This window comes from Rhipicephalus microplus, chromosome 7, assembly GCF_043290135.1.
Source record: "Rhipicephalus microplus isolate Deutch F79 chromosome 7, USDA_Rmic, whole genome shotgun sequence".
Classification (NCBI taxonomy): domain Eukaryota; kingdom Metazoa; phylum Arthropoda; class Arachnida; order Ixodida; family Ixodidae; genus Rhipicephalus; species Rhipicephalus microplus.
In genome coordinates this window covers 88,277,366-88,302,073 of record NC_134706.1, presented here as the reverse complement: position 1 = coordinate 88,302,073, position 24,708 = coordinate 88,277,366, and the positions used below count along the sequence as shown (strand labels likewise).

General features: G+C 47.2%; 2 protein-coding genes across 3 annotated transcripts in view; both read right to left on the bottom strand.

The window, feature by feature from the left end:
• The window catches only part of LOC142767547 (uncharacterized), an 82,913-nt gene that overhangs the window by 21,578 nt on the left and 36,627 nt on the right, over positions 1-24,708 (bottom strand). The window contains exon 5 of the mRNA XM_075869440.1: positions 24,280-24,302. Within this exon, the coding sequence (XP_075725555.1) occupies positions 24,280-24,302 (23 nt within the window). The remainder of the gene's footprint in view (positions 1-24,279; positions 24,303-24,708) is intronic.
• LOC142767546 (uncharacterized) lies at positions 157-11,560 on the bottom strand. 2 transcript variants are annotated; one of them, XM_075869438.1, is made up of 2 exons: positions 11,379-11,560; positions 157-10,914 (listed from the first exon to the last, which is right to left on the bottom strand). In XM_075869438.1, the coding sequence occupies exon 2, from the start codon at positions 4,325-4,327 to the stop codon at positions 3,065-3,067; it is 1,263 nt and encodes a 420-aa protein (XP_075725553.1). In that variant the 5' UTR covers positions 4,328-10,914; positions 11,379-11,560; the 3' UTR covers positions 157-3,064. The 2 variants fall into 2 exon arrangements, with proteins under 2 accessions (XP_075725553.1, XP_075725554.1); XM_075869439.1 differs by having other exon boundaries at positions 9,929-10,914.

Below are 24,708 nucleotides of genomic sequence, written 5' to 3'. Positions count from 1 at the left end.
GCTCAAACGTCGTTCACGTTTCATGTTCCGCCACAACAGAAACATGGGGCATAGACACTGAGGTACCACAACCGTTTAAATTGTTTAAAATGAGTGGCGATGCAGGCATTAAAAGTGGTAGGTTACCACGAGCACAAAATCCCTGAAAGGCTACTATAGTGAGCTGCAGCGAAGTGTTTTTCAGCGCAGTTGTATCTTGTGTGGCTAGTAGTGCGGCAGATGCAGACAGAAAAGAATCACATGGGACAACAGATAATCTTCAACGATTTTCTATTCACAAAATAACAGACTTGAAAAATAACAAAACAAAGCAAACTCAGCACTCCTACACCCGGCCATAAATAAAAACCAGCTATAGATTTAGTTCGCTGATTACAGTGAACACAGACAAAAACGTGGCATGACTTTTTTTATTCACCCACCTGTGACCCACCTCGTGCATGCTCAACCGTTTTTCAACAGCGCTATTTCATTAATTAAACACGTTTTTTTATGTTTTATTGCACATCAGGGCACTAATACCTCACGCACTTTCTCATTTTTATGGCTAATGAATACTGCAGGTTCGCCAAAAGCCAGTGCGGAGTCGTAGCTTATGCAAAGAATGTGACCTGCGATGCCCGCGAATTGCATAATAAGGCCTGCCGTGGTCTGGCCGCAGAGCAAAAGCGATGGAACTGCCAACAAATCCTCGCAACTTGACACCCATGAAGTTAACACGTCCACTTTGTAATTTTCGACCACTTTGATGATGTGTTGTAACAGAGAATGGACATGAAGGATGATATAGACACTGGCTCGATGTGGATTATTCCGTTACGTTTACAATGAAAGTCATATTTGCTGGAGTCCACTAAGACTTCAATTACATATTTCCATCAGGGAAATCACGTCGAAAAATTCTACGTAATCTGGTGGAAAAAAAGAAAAGAAACTTCAAGAAAAGTTTTGCCAACGACCGTCGAAACCACAATTTCTAGGTCCGCGTCAACAGTTATGTTTTGCGCTGTCAACTGTGCCACGATAGATTTTTTTTCTTGATTGCTTTCGTACTCGGGTGAAGCTAGTCAAACAACTACACCACAAAGCAATAGAAAAACACAGCACGACAGGATCTAGTTTGCACCAGGATGCCCTACCAATGCTCATAAGGTTGACAAATGACACATAAGTTGGCAAGCAGAAGTAGTCGCATTTGGTTTTTCGCGGTGCCCTGGCGTCCAGCATAACACAACATGTCGTTTCAGGGCGTACAGCGTGCATAAAAGAGAGTAAAGCGACACAAGGACAGGAGTTTTACGTTTTTGGGTGTTTTAAAAGCCATTACGATGCTGAGGGAATCTGTGTATACAATCACGCAACGTAGTTGTAATTTCCTTATATGGCTGACAGCCACAGATATCACAATGGGCTTTTGCGGTGGAATGCTTGTTTGGGTGCAGCACACTGGAATTTGAAAAGGATGGGCCACAGCTGCATAGGACATACCAGTGTGAGACTTTGACGCATCTCTGAAAAATTCTGGGCAAGAGTACTTGTGTTGGAGTTCGAGGAAGTGTATGCGGATGGGTTTAGTTTGGAAAACGATAAGCCGGGGTGGTTCAAGTATGTGAGTTCATCTGTGCGCAGCCGCTTATGAGAGGGACGATAGAGTAGACGGGAAAACGAGGGTGTTCCAAAACATTTTTTATTGTTGCTACAGCAATGGTGGCCATCAAATATGGTATCCAACTCGGAGACACTGCAGCACTTGTGTGAGGCTGCAGATTCTAGCCGTACATTGCCACTATAACCAAATACAATTAGCCATGGGTGAGTGACCACACAAGGTTAACCCTTGCCCCAGGAACACTAGAAATAAGCGAAAAGAGTAGAAGACAGGACAGACTGAAAGTCAGATAAAAAGAAGATGATGATGGAAGAGAGAGAAACAAAACGGTGACTGGTGGTTTCCCGTGAGTAGGTCAGCCAACACCACCTAGACTTTTTTTCAGGCCTCCGCAAGCCTACGTGACGTCATCAGTGTGAGATCTGCCTGGAAGCTGGCTTCACTCAAATGACCGGCCCACGTTCGCGTTTTGTCGTTCCGCGGCCCAGTTGCACTCGTAGCATTTTTTTTCTCAGAGGTTTACATCTAGAAGCAGGCCCGTGGCCAGGGGGGAGGCCCCCTCCCACCCCCCATGAAATCCGGATGGAGGGGGCTGTTTTACTGAGAATAAATAGTGAAAATAGGGGTTTGTCAAGGACTTCAATAGGTGCCCCACTCCCCGAAAAATTAACTTTTGGCTACGGGCCTGCCTAGAAGGAATTTTCGTTAGCAACAGGTGTAAATGTTATGGACCCCGAAACGTTTTTGATATTTACACCTATATTTACAATTGTAGCAGAACCTTGTGATGAGCTCATCGTGCAATGGACAAGTTCACACCTAGCAGCAAAGCAGTGGTAACGGGAAACGAAAATAAGTCTATTGGCTATAATATGACACGTGAGAAAGTGTGCCTCAGTGAGTTATGATTATACTGATGTAAGCCACGTTATCGGACTCGTCGGTTCGTGTAAAGTTTTTGAAGGCATTGGAGGGTCTATTTTGCATTTCAGTAAATGGACCAGAAGATTTGTGTCAAAACAAGACTGCATGTTTTATTAAATAAAATGCTTTTAAAAACTAACCAACAATGAAATAAAACCATTGAACGAAGATTCATGCAAAGTTTTTCACATACGATATTTCATAAAAAGTAAAATAAAGCAAACATGACATTACCTGTAAAATCTTTTCGACACTTAGTCGACTTATTTTCAGTAGATGTATTTGAACACACACGAAATGGGTTAGATATGATCTATTTAAATCTTCAAATTATTCTTCCACATAACAGCTCAAGTGCCAAAATAAAGGCAATGTTCACAGGAAAAGGAAAATTGTGACAATACTTTAAAAAATTGTGGAGATAAAGCTTTTAACATTTTAAAATGATCTTGTAGAAGGTGTTGAAACTGGGAGCTCAAACGATTTGGATTTATAAACACAAAAGACAAATCATCAGTCATGTGCGAGAGATTACGCCTGGAGTGTCTTCAGTTTCCGTTTAGCTGCTTTGGCTTCAGACAGCTTGTTGTTTTCTCGTTTGCAAAGGTTGTTTAACAAAGTGTTGGCTGCTGCACTAAGTATGTACCCCATCACTACATGTGGCGTATGGCCATTGTCACAAACATCAAAGTCTTCATTCCACTCAAGGAAGAGTGTTGTCATTGAAACCAGCAGTTCTTTCTGCTTTTCACAGGCATAAAATTTGGCTGCGTGTTTTTCACTTGTCAGTTTCTCGAGAACAATATTCGTCATCAGTACGGCGTTCACAACAATGGCTTGGGGAAACTTAAGTCCACCTCTTGTGATACTCGTTATGAGCTCGTCTGCCTCAATTGTAAGAGTCCTACTCTCAACAACTAGATTCTCTTTACAGAATGCCCATTTAAGCTTCTTGAGTGCAGCATGTGCGCAATAACCAGCGACATAAGTTGTAGCTGGAAGTGTGTGCTGCTTTGCAGCAATGTCCTCTTCTTCAACTACAATCTGGAATTGCTTTGAAGCATCACGAAATTCATCAGCGGAGGCACATAGAGGAATCTCGTCACTCTCTGGCAGCTCGAGGACCTTCTGCAGCCTCAATTTGTGCTCCGCTTCATACATATGCCGTATGGAGATATGGTACTGCGCGCCACTTAACTGTCGGTATCTGCCAAACCTGTCTTCAAGGCAGTCCGACTGGGATTTCCCCAGTAAGACGTACCTGAATCCAAGCTTTTCAAGGCAGTAGCTTGTCACCTGAACAAGAGCAAGAGACGTGTGACGCAATGCATTGTGCGTCTCAAGACTGAAATGACCAGTGACATGCTTGAGGATTTTCCAGTAGTCGATCCAACTGACTATTTTGTTCAAAAACTGAACTTGGGGGCAACAAACTGCCTTTATGGGCTCTTGTAAGTCATCTCGAAGGTGCCTCATTTTTTCCGGCGTCTTAACATTCACTATGCGCCACCACATTACGACAGTGCTGATAAAATTGGCCGTGCTTTTGGCATGCTGCAGTTCTGCTGCTTGGGCACTGTTGAGAGCTGCGATTGTGAAACTGTTGAACACCTTGAGAACAAGTTTTATGTTTTGTCGCTCTAAGTTCGAAGGTTTCAGTGTCTTCAAATACAATGTTGGAGCAAGTCGCACAAGTTCATTTCTTTCTCTCTCATGGAGCTCTAGCAGCGTGTTGAATGAAGCTGTTAGCACGCACGGCTTGTCAGGTAGTCCATTGATGTCTGGAAAAAACATACATTTACCACTGTTACGATGGTTAAGCCAATTGTTTCGTATGCGTTTTAAATCATGAACAGAATCTAAAATAAAAAAAACAGTGGTCTTGATTGGTCTGATGGATGCTTGTAGATCCTATCAACCTTCCGTGGCTCTGAAAAAATGACATTGCTTTCCTATTGATGGAGTTGTTGTCTGAAACAACCGCGATTACTCGAAAGCCTGTTGCTTCAGCCCATTAATGAGCTCACGAAGAAATTGATGCAGCTGTATTGCATCTATTTTCGCCACTGGAAGGATGTACACTACGTCTTTGCTTGACGACAGGAGGCTTTGAATCTTAAACACATATGCAGTTTTTGCGGCGTTTCGACTGTTTGTAGCCATTCCTACTAGACCACCACCTTTGTAGTCAATGTAGGGCTGCAGATGAATTTCGTCCATGACAAGTGTCACAGTTTTTTTGTGGTCATCCATTCCTACGACCAGCCTCTTTGCATACAACAGAAATAAAGCATCTTGTTGCTCAGAGCATGCGTTCACACGGTATGACCCACAAGCACGTCTAATTGTGTCGGGATGTGGAAGTTTCAACTTTGATGTGGACCTAATAAATCTGTACGCAGGTGAAGATATTGTGAACACAAGGCTAGCAAATACCAGCAAGTCCACAGGGTATCTCGAAGTTCTGCTCAGTAAAATGCCGACTTGCTGTTTTACATTTCGATTGGAAGTCCTGCGGCGGTCTCAACGAGGCGGTCTCAACAACGCGCAGCGAGTGATGAAAGCGTTGCTCGAGGCGAAACTGAGAGCAACAGCTCCGGCGCTAGAACGCTTGCAGAAGAGCAACGCGGAAGAGCATCTGACAGGGGCCGATGACTAACGCGCGCGGCGCCGCTGACCAAAAACGATATGAAGATTATCATGCGGCCCTGACCAGGGTTAGTTGTGAAGGAACTGAAAGCATACCAGGTTGCGCGAGCGATAGAACATGCGAGCGGTGACCCGGAGGTCTGTAACAGCCACACATTTCTGCTTCGCCTTCGCAACGGATCAAACATAATTTTTGCAAGCACTTCGTACGAAGATGTAGCAGAAAGGATCTTGAAGATAAAGACACTGGAGCTCAATGGCACCAGCTATCCCGTGAACACCTACATATCCACTCCTGCTGGATACCTGAAAGGAGTGGTACACGGATTAGAACGCGAAACACCAGAAGCTGAACTCCTGAGCCATCTCCGAGTGCGCACTCAAGGAGTGACAATTGTTCAAGCCCGCATGCTCGGACAGTCACAAACTGCAGTGATCACGTTCGATGGACCAATACTGCCGCGCTTCGTGTATTATTACGGTGGCGAAATGCCGTGCGTGCCTTATCAACCCACACAGCAGTACTGCAAACTCTGCAAGAGCCAGGGACATAGGACGGATCTTTGTCCCACACCAATGACAAAGGCGTGCAGTAACTGTCGCCTAAGAGACCCACCTGAGGACCACACTTGCGATCCAGAATGTGCCCTGTGCGGCGGACGCCATCCCACGGCGGCATCGGAGTGCACCAAGAAACTCAAACGCGTCCCTCAAAAGGGCCGGTCGCTGCTGTCGCACCAACACAGCACACCAAAAACCACTGGCATACTCAAGAGGCGCTGGTTCAGCACGGACCGCGAGGACTCTGCACCGCCAGGCAGGGCCCGTTCCAGTTCCCGATCCATATCTCGATCTACATCCCGATCCAGGTCCGGCTCTCGAGACTGCTCCAATTCCAGGAATGGTGGCCACAAGCAGGCCCAATTAAAGCAACAACAGCACAAGGGCAAGAAGGCGCAGGAAAAGGAAGGAAAGAACCAGGTGAGCTGGGCAGCAAAATCCTTCCCTCACTCACACTAAACACCACAACTCATGCGCTTAGAACGTGAGTTAGAGATAATGCGGGTGAGAATAGGTGACCTAGAACGCGAAAATAGGGAACTAAAAAAGCAACAAACGCAGCACCCGCAACAAAACTCTATACCCACCCAGAGTGGCGAGAAATCGCAGACGCAACCGAATGCAGGAGGTGACTCAATGATTACGTCGTCGATGCTGAAAGAAACATTAAAGGAAGTTATACCGACAGTTATAGAGCAAGTAATGATAAATGTAGGTGGAAAGCTCGAGATTCTGGACAAGAAAATCCAGGCACAACACGTCGAATTCACGAAAGCCTTGCGAAAGCATGCCACAGGCATCAACATAAGAGAAAAAGCAGAGAAGATTTACAACAGGCCCGGATTGTCGGCCATGAACCAGGAGACGCATAATGGCTAATCATCAAACGCAGCGGTCAGAAAAGTGCGAAATATGGCAGTGGAACTGCCGCGGTTTCCGGCGGAAAAGAGGGCAACTGTTGCAGCTGGTGGCGTCGAAACAAAAGCCACCTGCTGTCATAGCAGTCCAGGAAGCCGGAACACAACCAAAAATATGGGGCTAGGAAACTTATAGTGCCGGGGACGCAGAATGGAAAGTTGCTACATTAGTCGATAACTCAATTACAGCAATATGTCATCAGCCCATTGAAGAGGCGGATATCCCGCATATCGTAACAGAAATAACCTACAAAAAGAGCCATGTAAAGAGCGCCTTCATACTTAATATCTATAGTCCCCCAAGACAAAAGAGAGCAACGTTCGACAAGCTCTTTCAAGAGACAGCAAAACTGGCGAAAGGGAATCCATTAATCATAGTTGGGGACTTTAATGCCAGACATGCAAGCTGGGGATATAAGATGCAAGACACCAAAGGCAAGAATATCGCAAGACAAATAGATAAACTGGAAATGACTCTGTTAGCTGACCCTGCTATACCAACGAGGATAGGCAACAGCGTATCCATGGACACAAGTCCGGACTTGACGATAGTACAAAACTGCCACAGCGTGGACTGGTACAACACCCTTGAAAACCTGGGCAGTGATCATTACATACTAAGCACCACAATCCGCACCGGCCGAATCCGCAAACACATCGGCACAGCCAAAATTACAGACTGGCACGCATATAGAAAAGTGCTAAAAGCGCACGTGACCGCCATAGACGACTTGTACGAGTGGTGCAAAGTAATTCGAAATGAAAAGCAAATGTACACCAAAACTGTCGCCAGAACAGATGATACCCCTGAAGTAGACGCTCACCTTCTCCACCTGTGGGAAGCAAGAAGAAACCTCACTAAAAGATGGAAAAGGCAAAAGCGAAAATTGAAGAAATAACGCAGCAAGCCGAACAGTACGCTAATCAACTCGCGACAGCCAACTGGGAACAATTTTGCGATTCACTAAATGGAACCCTAGGAACAGCAAAGACATGGAATATCCTAAGAGCCATGATTGACCCTCTGAAAACTAAACGCGAAGGACAAAAATCTCTAGAAAGATTATTGCACACATATCCAGGCACACGAGATGACCTGCTTCAAGATATCTATATTAAGTGTTTCGGCGCCCGAGCCATCACAGCCCCTTACCAGGCTAAATACACTGGGCTCTCAAACTCAGAACTGGATGCACCTTTCACGCATGCCGAGGTCAGAGCGGCAATCGTCAGCATGAAACGCAACACAGCGCCTGGGGCGGACCAAATCACCAATGCCATGATTCGCAACATGAATGACGAAGCCATAACAGCGCTTCTAAATTTCATTAACAAACACTGGGTGAATGGCACTATACCTCAGAAATGGAAGCATGCTGTAATAATTATGATACCCAAACCAGGAAAGAAATTGGCAATAGAAAACCTCAGGCCAATCTCTCTTACCTCGTGCTTAGGCAAAGTGTTTGAGAGATTAATAAATACCAGACTTCAACAGCACCTTGAACAAAATAACTTGTTGCCAAACACCATGTTTGGTTTCCGCTCGAACCTTTCGACACAAAACATCCTTCTGCTTTTAAAAAAAGAAGTACTAACAAATGTTCCAAAAGCAGGAGAAAACATTGTCACGGCCATTGACATAAAAGGCGCTTTTGATAACGTAAGCCATAAGGCCATATTAGATGGGCTAGCAGCGACAAACTGCGGTCAAAGGACGTACAAATATGTACAGAACTTCCTTACTAAAAGAACCGCTGTTATCAGATTAGGAGAAGACGAATCCAATGTCTTCCACCCACCAAGCAAAGGCACACAACAAGGCGCTGTGATCTCGCCTACGTTTTTCAACATAGCCATGATTGGTCTAGCCAAAAAACTGGAAGGTATTCCCGACATCCGACACTCCTTCTATGCGGATGACATCACTGTATGGACAACCAAGGGTAGCTTGGCGGAAAAAGAAGAGCGGCTTCAACTGGCAGCTAAAACCATCAAAGATTACACTAAAGAAAGGGGGCTTCAGTGCTCAGCAGACAAATCGGAACTCATTCGGTTCTCCAAGAGTAAAAAACAAAGGACAGACCCGAGCCTCCGCCTTGAGGTCAAGCTAGACGGCAATATTATACCAGAGAAAACAACTGTTCGAATCTTAGGGATGTGGTTACAGTCCAATCAGCGATGTCTCCACACACTGAATATGCTTAAACGAACAGCTCAACAAATCATTCATATGATAGTTCGAATAACGAACAATCGTGCTGGACTCAAAGAACAGGACGTGCTTCGTTTGGTAAAGAGCTTAGTCATCAGCAGACTAACATACTCGCTACCCTACCACAACATGAATTGAGAGGAGAAAGAAAAAGCAGACAAAATAATAAGGGTGGCATATAAAGCGGCTCTGCGACTACCACAAAGCACTTCAACTGCGAAGCTATTAGCGTTCGGACTTCACAATACATTTGATGAGTTGGCGGAGGCACAAGTAACGACCCAGATTAACCGCCTGCTAGAGACGCCAACCGGCAGAAAACTTCTTCAGAGGATCGGCCTCGGCGAACAAGTACAGGCACATGGAAGAGCTAAGGAATTGTCGTGCTCAGTCAGAGCCTGGTACAAAATATGCCCCCTACCGAAGAACATGGACCCAGTCTTACATGCTGGAAGACGTAAAGCAAGAGCCGTTTACGTAGATAAACAGACAAAATATCTGAATACGGCAAGATTCACTGACGCTGCACCATATCAGGCAAATGCAAAAAACATAGTGGCCGTGGTCACAGACCGAAAAGGAAACGTCACAAGTTGTGCCTCCATAGCCCAAGCCTCTATCACAGAAGCGGAGGAGATAGCGATCGCGCTGGCAATCAAGGAGGGCAGGGAGCGAAAAGCCCAAATGACAATAATCACAGACTCGAAGGCTGCATGTAGAAATTACGAAAAAGGTAGAATATGTATGAAGGCCTTCCAAATTCTAACCAAAGCTCACAAGGACTTCCCAATCGAATACACCCAAACCATTATCTGGGCACCAGGGCACGAGGGCGTCACCGGGAACCAGTTTGCGGATGAGGCGGCTCGAGGCTTCACAAATTACCGAGCTTCCTTGCACACTGCAATAGAGGATCCAACACCCCTAGACCCTAACTTTGGTGCAATTCTTCAGTATTACAGGGACAATAGAAAAGTGTATCCAGCACCGCATAAGAAACTCACAGCAATGGAATCGGTGGCATTAAGCAGAATCCAAACAAACACATACACGAACTTACACAGGCTGCATGTATTCTACCCCACAGCATACAGAGATATATGTCCGTGGTGTGGGGCCACACCAACTCTGTTTCACATCACGTGGGAGTGTACGCATCACAATGAAGAACACCACAACATGAACAACACATAGGAACAATGGGAGGCACTGCTGTCCAGCTCAGCCATTGTTGATCAGCGCTGTCTTGTCCAACGGGTAGAGATGATGGCTAGGGCCAGCGGAGCCTTGGAATAGGGGCCCGACCATTTGGAATGCTCCGCGTTATGCGCAAATAAAGTTTTCTCTCTCTCTCTGCTGTTTCACGAACTTGAGAACTTCCACTTGCCACTCATGTGGGAAACTTTGTGACGCTAGTTCATCCAGTGTTTCCACTGTCTTCTTCATGACAATCTGCAAGCGTTCTTCGCTGTCGGAGAAGTTTCCTGCCAAACTTTGCACAGCAATAAAGACCTTGTCGATTTCCCGCAGATCACACAAGTAAACAGGAAGCACGAGGGTCCCAAGCTTGTTAAGCTGCACGTCACCAACGAACACTTTCACAATCAAATAAGCTGACACTGTCACAGAAAACGCACAGTTGGAGCTTCTTGAGAATCGAAGTTTAGGAAGAGGACTTTGTCGTGAGTAACAAGTTTTGTCCTGAAGGTGTTTGTCTGGAAACTTGTCAGAGCGGTGAGCAAGTCTTCAAAAGTACTGATGTTATTATTTTTCTTCTCTTCTTCGTGAGCTTCAGCGGACTGTCTTATTGCTTTTTGTAGCGATTCTCCCTCCAGACGAAGCCACTTCTCTTCAGGACCTCCCCGGACAACAGTAGTAGGACGAGAAAGATACGAAGGGCAGTTTGGAAATAGGCTCGGGATAGCACCAGGCTTGAGTCGTCTCAGCTGGAGAGGAACTTCAAGTACTCGTCCGCTTTTCTCATGTTGATAGGTCGACGTGGTCACAAAATCACTTGTATGAAAGTGCTTCTCACACACCTGAAAAAAAAAGAAAAACGAAACAGAGCTTATAGCACAAAAATCAAGCAAGAAAAAGTTAGTGGACATTCGTCAACTACATATAAGAAATTGTGGCTGTATTATTAGGTATTATCATAGTAGCAATGGCTTGTTAGGCGGCCCAACAGGCGAGTGCTGTTTATTAAATCTAACTCTCATAGGATTTGATCAGGCGCGGCAGTTCGTTTAGAGCGACTCAGGCCATCAGCTAGGCGTGAGATTGCGAGGAAAGTACCCGTTTGTCAAGACTGGTCGCGCGAAAACAAAAATTAGGCAAACAGCACGATTACTGATACTGGGTGTCTCATGTCCTTCGTAATATATGCTAGAAGTGCCCCGAAGGCATAGCTCACAAATAATAAAAATTGAAAGGTTTTTAGTTGCATGGCTGAGTGAGTTTACACATGCGTAGGCACCTGCGACAAGTGAAAGAACGCACTTACCACAGTGTACTTTGTGGACGCAGAATCCTTGCGAGGGATCGCTCGCGTCCATGCGGTTTTTTGGTCGGCGTCCATCGCAAACCGATAGACGCGCGCTTTAGGTCCATGAGCATAGTTAGAGTTGCGCCCCGGTGCACAGCAGCATCCAGGCATATTGCGCAGTTTACCCATCCATGCTCACACAGCACTAGAGAAAGAAAAAACAGCGTGAGTGGTAACAAAATGCATTTAGCCTACAACCACAACAGCCAGCAGAGCGAGCGAGCACGTAAGATCAATGTGGCCAGACGCACTCATGTGCTGCTAACTTTGCTCGGCTGTGAACAAAAATGTTTAAAACGTGAATAAATTAAGTAAATAAGTACATCATTTTAAAGATAGAATATTGCTGAGCTTTTTTTGTTAGACAGTAGGTAGTAATTTTCTACAGTTTACCCACTGAAAACTTGTTTCGAAGCAAAAAAAGATTGTCTGTCTATTTGGCGAACAGAATACGCAATCCATTCCGACCTCAGCCAGTCGAGCGTTGCGTTCTCACAGATCTCACAGCAGTTACGTCACGCTGACGAGACGGAGGCTTGCCGAGGCCTTGAAAAAAAATCTAGGCGGTGTTGGGTCAGCCCAAAGCCACCTAGAAAAAATATCAAGGCCTCCGAACGCCGATGTGACGTCACGCTAGCGAGATTGGCCGGACCATTGGCCTCGACGCGTCTAGATTCGTCGTGCTTGCAGGTGGTCACTTTGCGAATCACTGTTATGGTGTCGAAAAATTAGCGTTGTCCTCCAAGTTCATCCACTACTGTAGTGTATATGCTTCGACCCCAACACAAGACACGTATTTGGAACGCAAAAAATAAGTACCTCGCGCTGGTTCACCGCAATCTACACCATGATAGCAAGCGCATTCTCTTACCCTTTACTTAGAATAATGTGCTAGAAACATTTTTTCGTGTGTCATAACATTACATCTCTTATGCACCGGTACGTGTCGGAAAGCACCGGTACGTGTCGGACAGAAAATTATTCAGCCCCTGCATCATCGTATTCACACACATCCGGCAGTGACTTACGCGTTCTGCTTGTCAAAAGGCCTTTTTTTTCTCTCTTAGACTTATTTCCAAATCTACAGGCCGATTAGCAGTTATTTGCTTGTATATAGTGTCAGTGTGGCAATGAACGATTTTGAGAGCTTACTTCGAAGCTATTCCGTGCAATGCCAGTCTAGAACTTGACGTACTTCACGTTGGTAAGAACGCACAGCTGTATTCTATAAGTGATCATGCACGTAAAGTGCGTATTTCCAGTGCGCACACAACTAACACGCAGCAATATTTTCCGGAGAAAACGACCGTTCGAATCTTAGGAATGTGGTTACAGTCCAATCAGCGATGTCTCCGCACACTGAATATGGTTAAACGAGCAGCTCAACAAATTGTTCGTATGATAGTTCGAATAACGAACAATCGTGCTGTATTGAAAGAGCAAGACGCGCTTCGTTTGGTAAAGCAGACTAACATACTCGCGACCCTACCACAACATGAATAGAGAAGAGAAAAAAAAAGCAGACAAAATAATCCGCATGGCGTATAAAGCAGCTCTGCGACTACCAAAAAACACTTTAACTGTGAAGCTATTAGCATTCGGACTTCACAATACATTTGATGAGTTGGCTGAAGCGCAATTAACCACCCAGAATAACCACCTGCTACAGACGCCAACCGGCAGAAAACTTCTTCAGAGGATCGGCTTCGGTATACAAGTACAGCCACATAGAAGAGCTAAGGAATTTTCGTGCTCGGTCAGAGCCCGGTACAAGATATGTCCCCTACTAAAGAACACGGACCCAGTTCTACATGCTGGAAAGCGTAAAGCAAGGGCCGCTTACATAGATAAAAAGACAAAATGTTTGAATACGGCGAGATTTACCCACGCTGCACCGTATCAGGCAAATGCAAAGAACATGGTGGTTGGGATAACAGACCGAAAATAAAATGTTACAAGTTGTGCCTCCATAGCCCAAGCCTCTATCACAGAAGCGGAGAGGAGAGCGATCGCGCTGGCAATCAAGGAAGGCAGGGAGTGAAAGGCCCAACTGACAATAATCACGCATTTGAAGACTGCATGTAAGAATTACGAAAAAGCTACAATATGTATGAAGGCTTTCCAAATTCTAACCAAAGCTTATAAAGACTTTACAATTGAGTACACCCAAACGATTATCTGGGCGCCAGGGCACGAGGGCGTCACCGGGAACCAGTTTGCGGATAAGGCGGCTCGAGGCTTCACAAATCACCGAGCTACCTTCCGCACTACAATAGAGGATCCAACGCCCCTAGACCCTAACTTTGGTACAATTCTTCAGTATTACAGGGACAATAGAAAACTTTATCCAGCGCCGCATAAGAACCTCCCAGCAATGAAATCGGTGACATATCGCAGAATCTAAACACATACACGAACTTACACAGGCTACATGTATTCTACCCCACAGCATGCTGAGATATATCTCCGTGGTGTGGGGCCACACCAACTCTGTTTCACATCACAATGGAGAACACCACAAGATGAACAATACCGTGGAACAATGGGAGGCACTGCTGTTCAGCTCGGCCATTGTTGATCAGCGCTGGCTTGTCCAACGGGTAGAGATGATGGCTAGGGTCAGCGGAGCCCTGGAAAAGGGCCCCGACCATTGGGAGTGCTCCGCGTTATGCGCAAATCAAGCTTTCTCAGTCTCTCTCTTTGGTATGAACGACACAACTTCTAAATATGCGGCATGATGCCTAGAGCACTAAAAACGAAAGTTCGCATGTTGACGCAATGAGTAAGAACCAACGTAGCGTACTGTAGGTGAGAGCTCCACATGCATGCCATGCATTATTGATCAACACTGAAGCGAACATACGTGAAAAGTGCCACCAAAAACATCCGGTGGTGCACGCGATTCGCACCGAGTATACACTACAGCAGGGCATCCCACAGCTCTCATAAACGCGCAAAAGAAGCAGCACTCATCCACTGACTCGCTGCCGGCAGAGGACACCTGCCACTTAGCCAGCGCCGCCACAGAATCACTGCTTAAGGCCGCTGCAGCGGCTGCCTACCGGAAATCGCGAAGTGTTTATCTGCTTTTCCGCTAGGAGGTGGTGCGAGTGTTTGCTACGCAAGGAAGCTAGCTGCAAGATCAAATTTGTGAAGCGAATGGGAGAAATGGGAGAAGAGCGTTGGTCTAGGAAGGTATTCAGCTACTTGTCCATGAAGAATGTCGATACAAAATGAAGGACGCGAACCAGAAAATTGACAGGTAAATACTTAGAAAACAGCAGGGGGCCAAACCAAAAAGAATTATCGGTTAAAAAGAAGGTGAAGGAAGCTGAGGCCGATATGTGGAGAATCGGCACAATTAAGTCCGCACTAGAGATCTATAGAACTGTTAAGCAGTAAATTGCCAAGGAAAAGATTTATGATAATACTCGGGGTAGTTCACTACTGTTTGAGGCCTGTACGGGAGTATTGCGAACCAAAATATATCGGGCCAAATACGAATTGGTAAACACGGTATGCAGTGCGTGTGGAGAGGAGGAGAAACCTGCCGAATACTTTGTAATGTTCTGTAAAGGACTTCACCCTATAGTTCAGGATGATGGCGCAGAGTTTCTCAAAGCACTGAGGTTTAGGGACAGGGAGGGCAAAATAGACTTTAAGCGGATAGAATCAACTAGAAGGAGGTTATCTGATCGGTGGCTAAAGTCAAGGCACGAGTGAAAATTGAACCCATCACTACAAAGTCATCATCATCATCATCAGGCTGACTACGTCCACTGCAGGAAAAAGGCCTCTCCCATGTTCCGCCAGTTAACCCGGTCCTGTGCTTGCTGCTGCCAATTCGTACCCGCAAACTTCTTAATCTGATCTGCCCACCTAACCTTCTGTCTCCCCCTAACCCGCTTGCCTTCTATGGGAATCCAGTTAGTTACCCTTAAGGACCAGCGGTTATCCTGTCTACGCGCTACATGCCCGGCCCATGTCCATTTCTTCTTCTTGATTTCAGCTATGATATCCTTCACTCCCATTTGTTTTCTAAACCACTCTGCTCTCTTCTTGTCTCTCAAAGTTACGCCTACCATTTTTCTTTCCATTGCTCGCTGCGTCGTCCTCAATTTAAGCTGAGCCCTCTTTGTGAGTCTCCAGGTTTTTGCTCCGTAGCTAAGTACCGGCAAGATACAGCTGTTTACCTTTCTCTTGAGGGATAGTGGCAATCTACCTGTCATAATTTGAGAGTGCTTGCCAAATGTGCTCCACTCTATTCTTATTCTTCTAGTTACTTCAATCTCGTGGTTAGGCTCTCCGGTTATTACCTGCCCTAAGTAAACATAGTATTTTACAACTCGAAGTGCACTATTACCTATCTCGAAGCGCTGGTATTTTCCGAGGTTGTTGTACATTACTTTCGTTTTCTGCAGATTCATTTTGAGACCCACCTTTCTGCTCTCCTTGTCTATCTCCGTAATCATGAGTTGCGATTCGTCCCCTGAGTTACTCAGCAATGCAATGTCATCGGCGAAGCGCAGGTTACTAAGGTACTCTCCATTAACTCTTATCCCTAGCTGTTCCCATTCTAGGCTTTTGAAAACCTCCTGTAAGCACGCGGTAAATAGCATTGGGGATATTGTGTCCCCCTGCCTTACACCCTTCTTGATTGGTATTCTGTTGCTTTCTTTATGAAGCACTATAGTAGTTGATCCCCTGTAGGTTTCTTCCAGGATGTTTATATATACTTCATCGATGCCCTGATTCCGCAGTGTCTGCATGACAGCTGATATTTCTACTGAATCAAGTGCCTTCTCGTAATCTATGAAGGCTATGTATAGTGGTTGGTTATATTCTGAGCATTTCTCTATTACCTGATTGATAGTAGGAATGTGGTCGACTGCTGAGTTGCCTGTTCGAAATCCTGCTTGTTCCTTTAATTGATTGAATTCTAATGTTTTCTTCACTCTGTTAGCAATTACCTTTGTAAATAGCTTGTATAATACAGAGAGCAAGCTAATCGGCCTGTAATTTTTCAAGTCCTTGTCATCTCTTTTCTTATGTATTAAGATGATGTTAGCGTTCTTCCAAGACTCTGGTACCCTTCCCGTCAGGAGACACCTCATAAGCAGGGTCGCTAGTTTTTCTAACACAATCTGTCCTCCATCTTTCAGCAGATCTGATGTTACCTGATCCTCACCAGCAGCTTTGCCTCTTTGCATGCTCTCCAAAGCTTTTCTAACTTCTTCTATCATTACTGAAGGGGTGTCATCTGCGTTACTGCTAGTTCTTATAGTATTAAAGTCGTGGTTGTCCCGGCTACTGTACAGATCTCTGTAAAACTCCTCCGCTATTTAAACTATCCTATCCATATTGGTAGTTATTTTGCCTTCTTTGTCCCTTAGTGCATACATCCAATTTTTGCCTATCCCGAGTTTTCTCTTCACTGCTTTGACGCTTCCTCCGTTTTTCAGAGCGTGTTCAATTCTCTCCATATTATACCTTCTTACATCGGATACCTTACGCCTATTAATCAACTTCAAAAGGTCTGCCAGTTCTATTTTGTTTGTTGTACTTGAGACTTTCATGATTTGACGCTTCTCAATGAGATTCTTCGTTTCCTAGGAAAGTTTGCCAGTGTTCTGTCTAACTACCCTGCCTCTAACTTCAACTGCACACTCCGTAATGATACTCGTCAGATTATCATTCATTGTATCTACGCTAAGGTTGGTTTCCTCATTAAGAGCCGAGTACCTGTTCTGAAGTGAGACTCTGAATTCCTGTACTTTCCCTCTCAGTGCTAGCTCATTGATTGGCTTCTTGCGTATCAGTCTCTGTCGTTCCTTTTTCAAGTTGATTGATTGATTTGTGGGGTTTAACGTCCCAAAACCACCATATGATTACGAGAGACGCGGTTGTGGAGGGCTACGGAAATTTTGACCACCTGGGGTTCTTTAACGTGCGCCCAAATCTGAGCACACGGGCCTACAACATTTCCGCCTCCATCGGAAATGCAGCCGCCGCAGCCGGAATTCGATCCCGCGATTTGCGGGTCAGCAGCCGAGTATTTTAGCCACTAGACCATCACGGCGGGGCGTTCCTTTCTCAAGTCTAGGTGAATTCGAGACCGTACCATTCTATGGTCACTGCATCGCACCTTGCCAACCACTTCCACATCCTGCACGATGTCTGGGTGTGCACTCATTATAAAGTCTTTTTCGTTCTTATTTTCGCCATTAAGGCTCCTCCGTGTCCACTTGCGGTTTGCTCGCTTTCGGTAGAAGGTATTCAAAATCCTGCTGTCAAAACCAAACAAACCACCGGGTATAGAGGGCCTGCGTCCCATCTCGCTCATGTCTTGCGTGGGCAAGGTCCTGGAGCACGTTCTTAACACCCGCTGGAACCGTTACATGGAAGCGCGACATGTCTACCCGGACTCAATGCTTGGCTTCCGGGCCAAGTTGGGAACGCAAGATGCCATGCTCCTGATTCAACGAGAAGTCCTTGACCCACCGGGCGGGACTCCAAAGAATGACAACCGGGCGATTTTGGGCCTGGACCTGCAGAGCGCCTTCGACAACGTTAAACACTCGTCGGTCCTGGCTCAGGTGGCCCGCCTGGGGCTGGGCGCAAGATCGTACAACTACATCAGAGCCTTCCTCTCTCGCCGCACGGCCAGGCTGGAGGTGGGAGGAACGAAGCTCGAAGAACGAGAGCTGGGCAGTGTCGGGACCCCACTGGGCTCGGTCATCTCCCCGTTACTGTTTAACATTGTCATGATCGAGGTGGCCAGGCGTCTGGAGGCGCTGGGCCCAGGGATACGACACTGCCTCTACGCCGACGACGTAACCATCTGGGCCACGGGTGGAAGCGACGGAGACATCGAGGCGGGTCTGTAGGCGGCGGTGGACGCCGTGGAGTCCACACTCTCGGGCACGGGCTTGCGGTGTTCGCCACAAAAATCGCGGCTACTCATCCTGCCACCACCTGGGAGGCATAGAAAGAAGGCAAGTCGAGAGGCGGCCGAGAACATCATCGTGCGCACCAGTGACGGTATCCAGATCCCGCACGTCCCGGGGCTTCGAGTCCTGGGGATGTTCGTGGACGGCACCCAAACCAACGCCACGGCGGTCAAGAACATCACAACCAAGATGGGCATCGCAGCGCGTCTGGTCAAGCGAATGTCGTCCCGCTACCGGGGCATGAAAGAGAGGGGGCTCCTGCATTTGCTGCGTAAACCTTCTGGATGGCAGCGTCGATCTTGGCTCGTTCCGCGCCGGTCCAGTGGTGAAAGGCCCCCGCATTTGCTGCAGGCTTTCGTTATAAGCCACGCAGCATATGCGGGGGCCTTTCACCACTGGACCGGCGCGGAACGAGCCAAGATCGACGCTGCCATCCAGAAGGTTTACGCAGGGGCTCTTGTGCTCCTACCAGGCACAAAGACAACGGCCTTACTGTCTCTGGGAACACACAACACGCTCTCGGAGATCAGCGAGGCCCAGAAAGCTTCGCAGCTGAGCCGCCTGAGCGACACAGCCGCGGGCAGAGGATTACTCGATCAGGTGGGATTATTACCTCCTGGAGAACGCCCGGGAGCAGGACCAGACGGGGAGCTAGAAGAACAAGTCCCCCTGAGCGATGAGGCAGCGAAGAAGATCATTGTCTACCCGCTGCCGAAGAACATGGACCCAGAAAGGGATGCGGGCAGGCGAGCGGCGAAAGCAGTGGTGCTGGCCCGTCAACATCAGGGAGACGAGGGTGCAGTCTACGTGGACGCCGCAAGATATCCGGGAAGACGCAACGCCTTCGCAGCAGTGGTGGTCAGCGCAACTACCGGTAAACTACTAACAGCAAGCACCGTGCGCGCCCGAACAGCTGGCCAGGCAGAGGAGGCGGCGATAGCCCTGGCCACAGGTAGGCCGGGCACACGCACGGTGCTAAGCGACTCAAAGCAGGCAATCAGAAATTTTGCCCGAGGCGTGGTTTGGCGGGGCACGGGGCGGCTAGTGACGTTCATTACGGCTTCGCGGGCTGCTCGCGGCGCCACCACAGGGCCAACCATCGCCCTCAAATGGTTCCCAGCCCACATGGGACAACTGGCTTCCGACATTGAGAACCGCAACGAGGAGGCGGACGCTGTGGCCCGTGATCTCATCACGTGCCGGACCGCGGCAGCCCGTCTCCCTGAAACCAGCGGTGAAGAACGAGAAGACCTCGATCCCCTCACCGACTACGGAGGGATCCTGGCGGCCTACAGAGAGGCCAGGAGAGCCTTTCCGCCCCCGCATCGTGAACTGTCACGTGCGGAAGCGGTGAAGCTCCGACAACTGCAAACGGAATGCTTGCTAACGCCAGCACTGGCCCAGCACGTATGCCCCGACATGTTTGTGGACGCTAAGTGTAGCGTGTGCGAACGTGAACTAGCCACCCTCCGCCACATCATGTGGGGCGGGTGTAACAGTGGTGTGAACGATGGGAATGGGCAGTGCCAGGACACCACGTATCCCGAAGAGGTGGGAGCATGGATACGCTCCCAAGACCCAACCACACAACGAAGGGCCATCCAGCGGCTTGAGGAGGCCCTGGCAAAGCAGACGAGAAAGGGAACCGACGCCCCGGACAACGGGAGCGGAGGAGCCCGAGTATCCAACGCCTAGCCAGAGCACAACGTCCTCAAGATCTAGGGCCTGGACTATAGGACTATTAGCCATAGTCTTTAGATAGGGAATACCCGTGCCCTGCGCGGCCGGTGACTTCCCGCACGCCGGGCGCGAAAAATGTTGTTTATCTCTCTCTCTCAAAATCCGTAAATTATTGCGTTCTGCGAATTCTACTAGTAGCTCTCCTCTGGCATATCTAGTACCGATGCCAGAATCTCCTACTGCGTGGTCTCCAGCCTGATTCTTCCCTACCTTTGCATTAAGGTCTCCCATCAGTATTGTATACTGTGTTTTTACCTTACTCGTTGCCGATTCCACGTCTTCATAGAAGCTTTCAACTGAAGCGTCATCATGGCTGGATGTAGGCGCATAAGCCTGTACCACCTTCATATTGTATCTCTTATTCAGTTTAATTGCGATACCTACCACCCTTTCATTAATTTCATAGTATTCCTCTATGTTGCCAGCTATGTTTCTGCGAATTAGGAACCCCACTCCCAGTTCTCTTTTGTCCGCCAAGTCACGATACAAAGGACGTGCCCATTCTGTAGCACCGTATAGGCCTCATCTGTCCTCCTAACCTCCCTGAGCTCTATTATATCCCATATAACACCCTCTAGCTCCTCGAATAGTACAGCTAGACTTCCCTTACTAGATAAGGTTCTAGCGTTAAACGTTGCCAAGTTCAGGTTCCATTGGTGGCCTGTCCGGATCCAGATTCTTAGCACCCTCTGCTGCTTTGCAGATCTGACCACCGCCGTGGTCAGTTACTTCGCAGCTGCTGGGGACTGAGGGCCATGAGTTAATTGACGTATGCATGTAGGAGGTAGTGGCCAGATGGTGCACCAGGGTGGCCAATCCTTCTCTGGTGAGGGAGTGCGTTCCCGGCGGTGGTTGCCGGTGAGGCCGCACCCCAGGCCTCGTAACGCAGCTACATCACCATGCGGATTTTTTTTATCCAGTTGGGAACTGTGCGGCACCGGGATTTGAACCATGGACCTTTTGCATGTGAGGCGGAGGCTCTAACCACTACGCCATCGCTGCGCTTCCACTACAAAGTACCAGTCATCAACTTCGCTATTTAATGAAAAAGAAAAAAAATAAATCTAATTTTTCGTTCACTAACTATTACGGCTTGGTGGCGTTAGACACCGCCCGATCTAAAGCGTAAAGCCATATTAATCCATCCATCTATCTATCCATGCGGTGGATTCACAAATATGATGTCACGGCCTCTCCTATATTTTTCCTTCCTCTATGGCCGCAGTGGCCTTGGAAGCCGCGCCAGCCACCGGCCGGCAGCGAGTCAAATGACAAGTTATGCTTCTTTCTCGTGTTTTTATGGAAACCTGTGGGATGGCCAGCTGTAGTGTATACTCGGTGCGAATCGCGTGCACTGCCGGATGTACCTGGTTGCTCTTTTCACATATGTGTGCTTCACTGTTGATCAATAATGCATGGTATTTGCTGTGATATCTGATTCGGAGCTCTCAGCTGTACGCTCCATTGGTTCTTACTTATTATGTCAACTAAGAACACACGCGAACTTTCATTTTTACTGTTGTAGGCATCGTGGCGCGTTTTTAAAAGTTGCCTCTTTCGTACGGAAGGAGAATAAACTTTTCTTATTATCGAGCTAAGTGCGTATGTATTGTACAGTGTGCGCTCACTGCGTGTAAGTTGTGTGCGCACTGGTATTACACACTTTGCTTGTACGAGCGCGTATACAATACAGTGGTGCCTTCTTATCGACGTGAAGTACGTCAAGTACTAGGCTGGCGTTACACGGAATAGCTACGAATCAAGCTCTCAAAATTGTGCATTGCCACACTGACACTATATATGAGAAAAGAACTGCTAATCGGCCCGTAGATTGGGAAACCTTGCAAAGAAAAAAAGGCCGTACGGTGAGAAGAACACATAAGTTCCTGCTGGGTGAGATCGAATGCGATGATGCAGAGGCTGAATGATTTTGATTACGCCACGCACCCGTGCTTTCTGTGAAGTTACACAAACACACTCCACGAAGTATTTCAGCACGCCTCGCTCGGGCTTGCCACACACGAACAGTATGGGGAAAGTGTGCTCGCAACATTTTACTGCATGCAAGCCATACAGCACGTGTTAAGTTTACGCGGGGACTAGAAGTCCACCCAGATGCAAACCAGCGCTTAGAGCACACCGCGGAGCGTCTGCTGTTTTGTTTGCCCCATACCGGTTTTTTCTGCCCCATAAATTTGACGTCACTTCCGCCACACTTCTCGTAATGCATGGGAATATGATAGGGCCTCTCCTCAGTATTTCCTTGCTCCATGGTAAAAAGTGTGGAGAAAATGACATCATTGCGGCCATATTCACTGGGCACAATGGCGGCATTGCTATGGTTACGTGTTGCGCAGTGTAGCTGGTCTAGCAGTGAGCGGCCCCGGCTGGCGGCGGCATGTGTGCCTCCGCAGGTCTCGTGCTGAGCCGTGGTGGACGTAGTTACGCGGTGTTCACCTTATAGTTACTGTACTCTTAGCAACGTTTACAAAACCTTTCGCCCTCCACGGGGACTGAACAGTGCGTAGAACAAGCGTATATGCATGTGTCGTGCGGCGGATAACGCGGATGAAGCATTTGAAGTGTTCAGCAAAATGCGTTGGGCACCATGACGAAGTGAAATGACGACGAACGCCTTGCAGGTCAGTGCAGTTGGGCAGTGCTCCTGCTCGTGGCAACGAACGAAACTATTGTGCACAGCAAGAAACAGTGAGCACCACGTGCACATACGTAGTTTTGTGTTCGGTATGTGTACAGTAACAACTTGCATGTGCGCAATAAAACACCTTTTCTGTTCCGCTTGGTATACTCGCCCCCAGCATTGTAATCCCAACGTTAGAGCAACCGCGTTCAAGTGTCACTTGCACCGTGCTCAAAGTCACCACGGTCGCAGAATGCTGACGCCGGTGAGTTTCACGCGGAACACGGGCACAGTGGCCGAACGCTGCGTCGGCCTCGTGTCGGAATGCAACCGTAGAAGAGGAAGCATGACCGACCGTGATGTCTGTACAGACGTGAAAGCACTCGCCGTTTTCAGAGCACCTAGCGCGCCTCCTCTTGTACTTTTCTTCGTTGGCAGCAAGTCGTTACTCCCTGTTAATACTTAAACCGAATCATTTCGCCGATGGTGTCGCGCTGGCCCAGAGTGTTGAGTCCCGTTCTATTAGTTTCGGACCGTCCGGACGCGCACGCTGCGCAACCCACGTGCTTTCCGAGCCAAAGAGAGGCGCGCCTTCTCCTTTACATTCGGATGTAAGCAACAGAGGTGAATTTTCCCAGTCAATATGGCTGACTTCCGGCTTCACCACGGCATCCCAATGACTGACGTCAGGACCTTTCCTAAGTTTTTTTTCCTTCCTCTATGCATGAGATGGTCCGGTCAGCCCGTTTCTTGAGGAGGGTAATTTGAAGTACGCTTACCCGATGATTACCCAGGAAAACGTGATTTTATTTCAAAAAAGGCTTTTCCTTGGCACGAAAGTAACACTACGAGGTTTCTGGACGGCCATTTCAACAATCAATGTCGACTTCATAGTTGGGTTTAGTGTCCCTTTAAAAGGGAATAGGCGTAGTAGCGTGTGTGCCTTTTCTAGTGGGCTACCGGCTTTCAACCAGGGAGTCGTTATGATAATCACATATTCTGGCGCCCGTTGGCAATGGATGCTTGTACCAGCATTGTTACTAAAATATTACATGTTGCATGGTGAAACTTGTATGCAGGACGCGTGTGTTTGTGGAGCGTGAGAGATACATTCACAACATTTGCAAGCAGAAGAAATTATTTTCACTATTTTCTCAAGTATAGCCGCGGCCGTGTGGTAGAACACATGCTTACCACGCAAATAACTCGGGTTTGATCACCTTTTTAACCCAAACAATTCTCGTTCGGTCCACACTCTTCTCCCAGATTTTTTCATTTATTTCCATTGTTCTCGATTTTTCGGCCATTCATCAGATGATTTTTCGCTTACAACCAACGGCGCCAGAATTGCTGCGAAACGAGTTATTCAATGCTATTGATTAAAAAATTTGAAATGTACCCTGCCAGTAGGGTTATTAGCTTGTGGTTTATTACGCTGACGTTTATTCGCTTACGGTGAGCGTTCTTGTACTGCTCGCCGTCACTAAAACGTGACGATACTACGAATGTACAAAGGCCATCAACATACCTGTTCATTGGTGTTGGAGGTTCCTACGGAAAAACATTAGAAAAACTCACTTTATTATGTAACGAGTTTGCGACATAGCGCAAGATATATGTTTACATAGTTCGTGTCAGCTGATTTTGAATTTCAAAGAAATCACCTGGCAATGAGAGCGTGATTTCAATTGTGCTTTTGCGGCAGGCATTAGTTTTAGGTAAGCAAACGATCAAAATAATGAATTTTCTAAGATATCAGCTTCAGGTATTGACCGAATTTATAAATTAGTTTGTAATTTATTTTCACAAGAAGACTTCAATATCTTTTTCCTGTCATGTGACTTGAGATCTTAATATAAGTTTATGGGCTTATAAAACACGGCACTTGTATTTCTTGCAACTACTTTCATTTTTTTCTAAAAACGTTGTTGTGGCATTGTTTTACGCATGCAGTAAA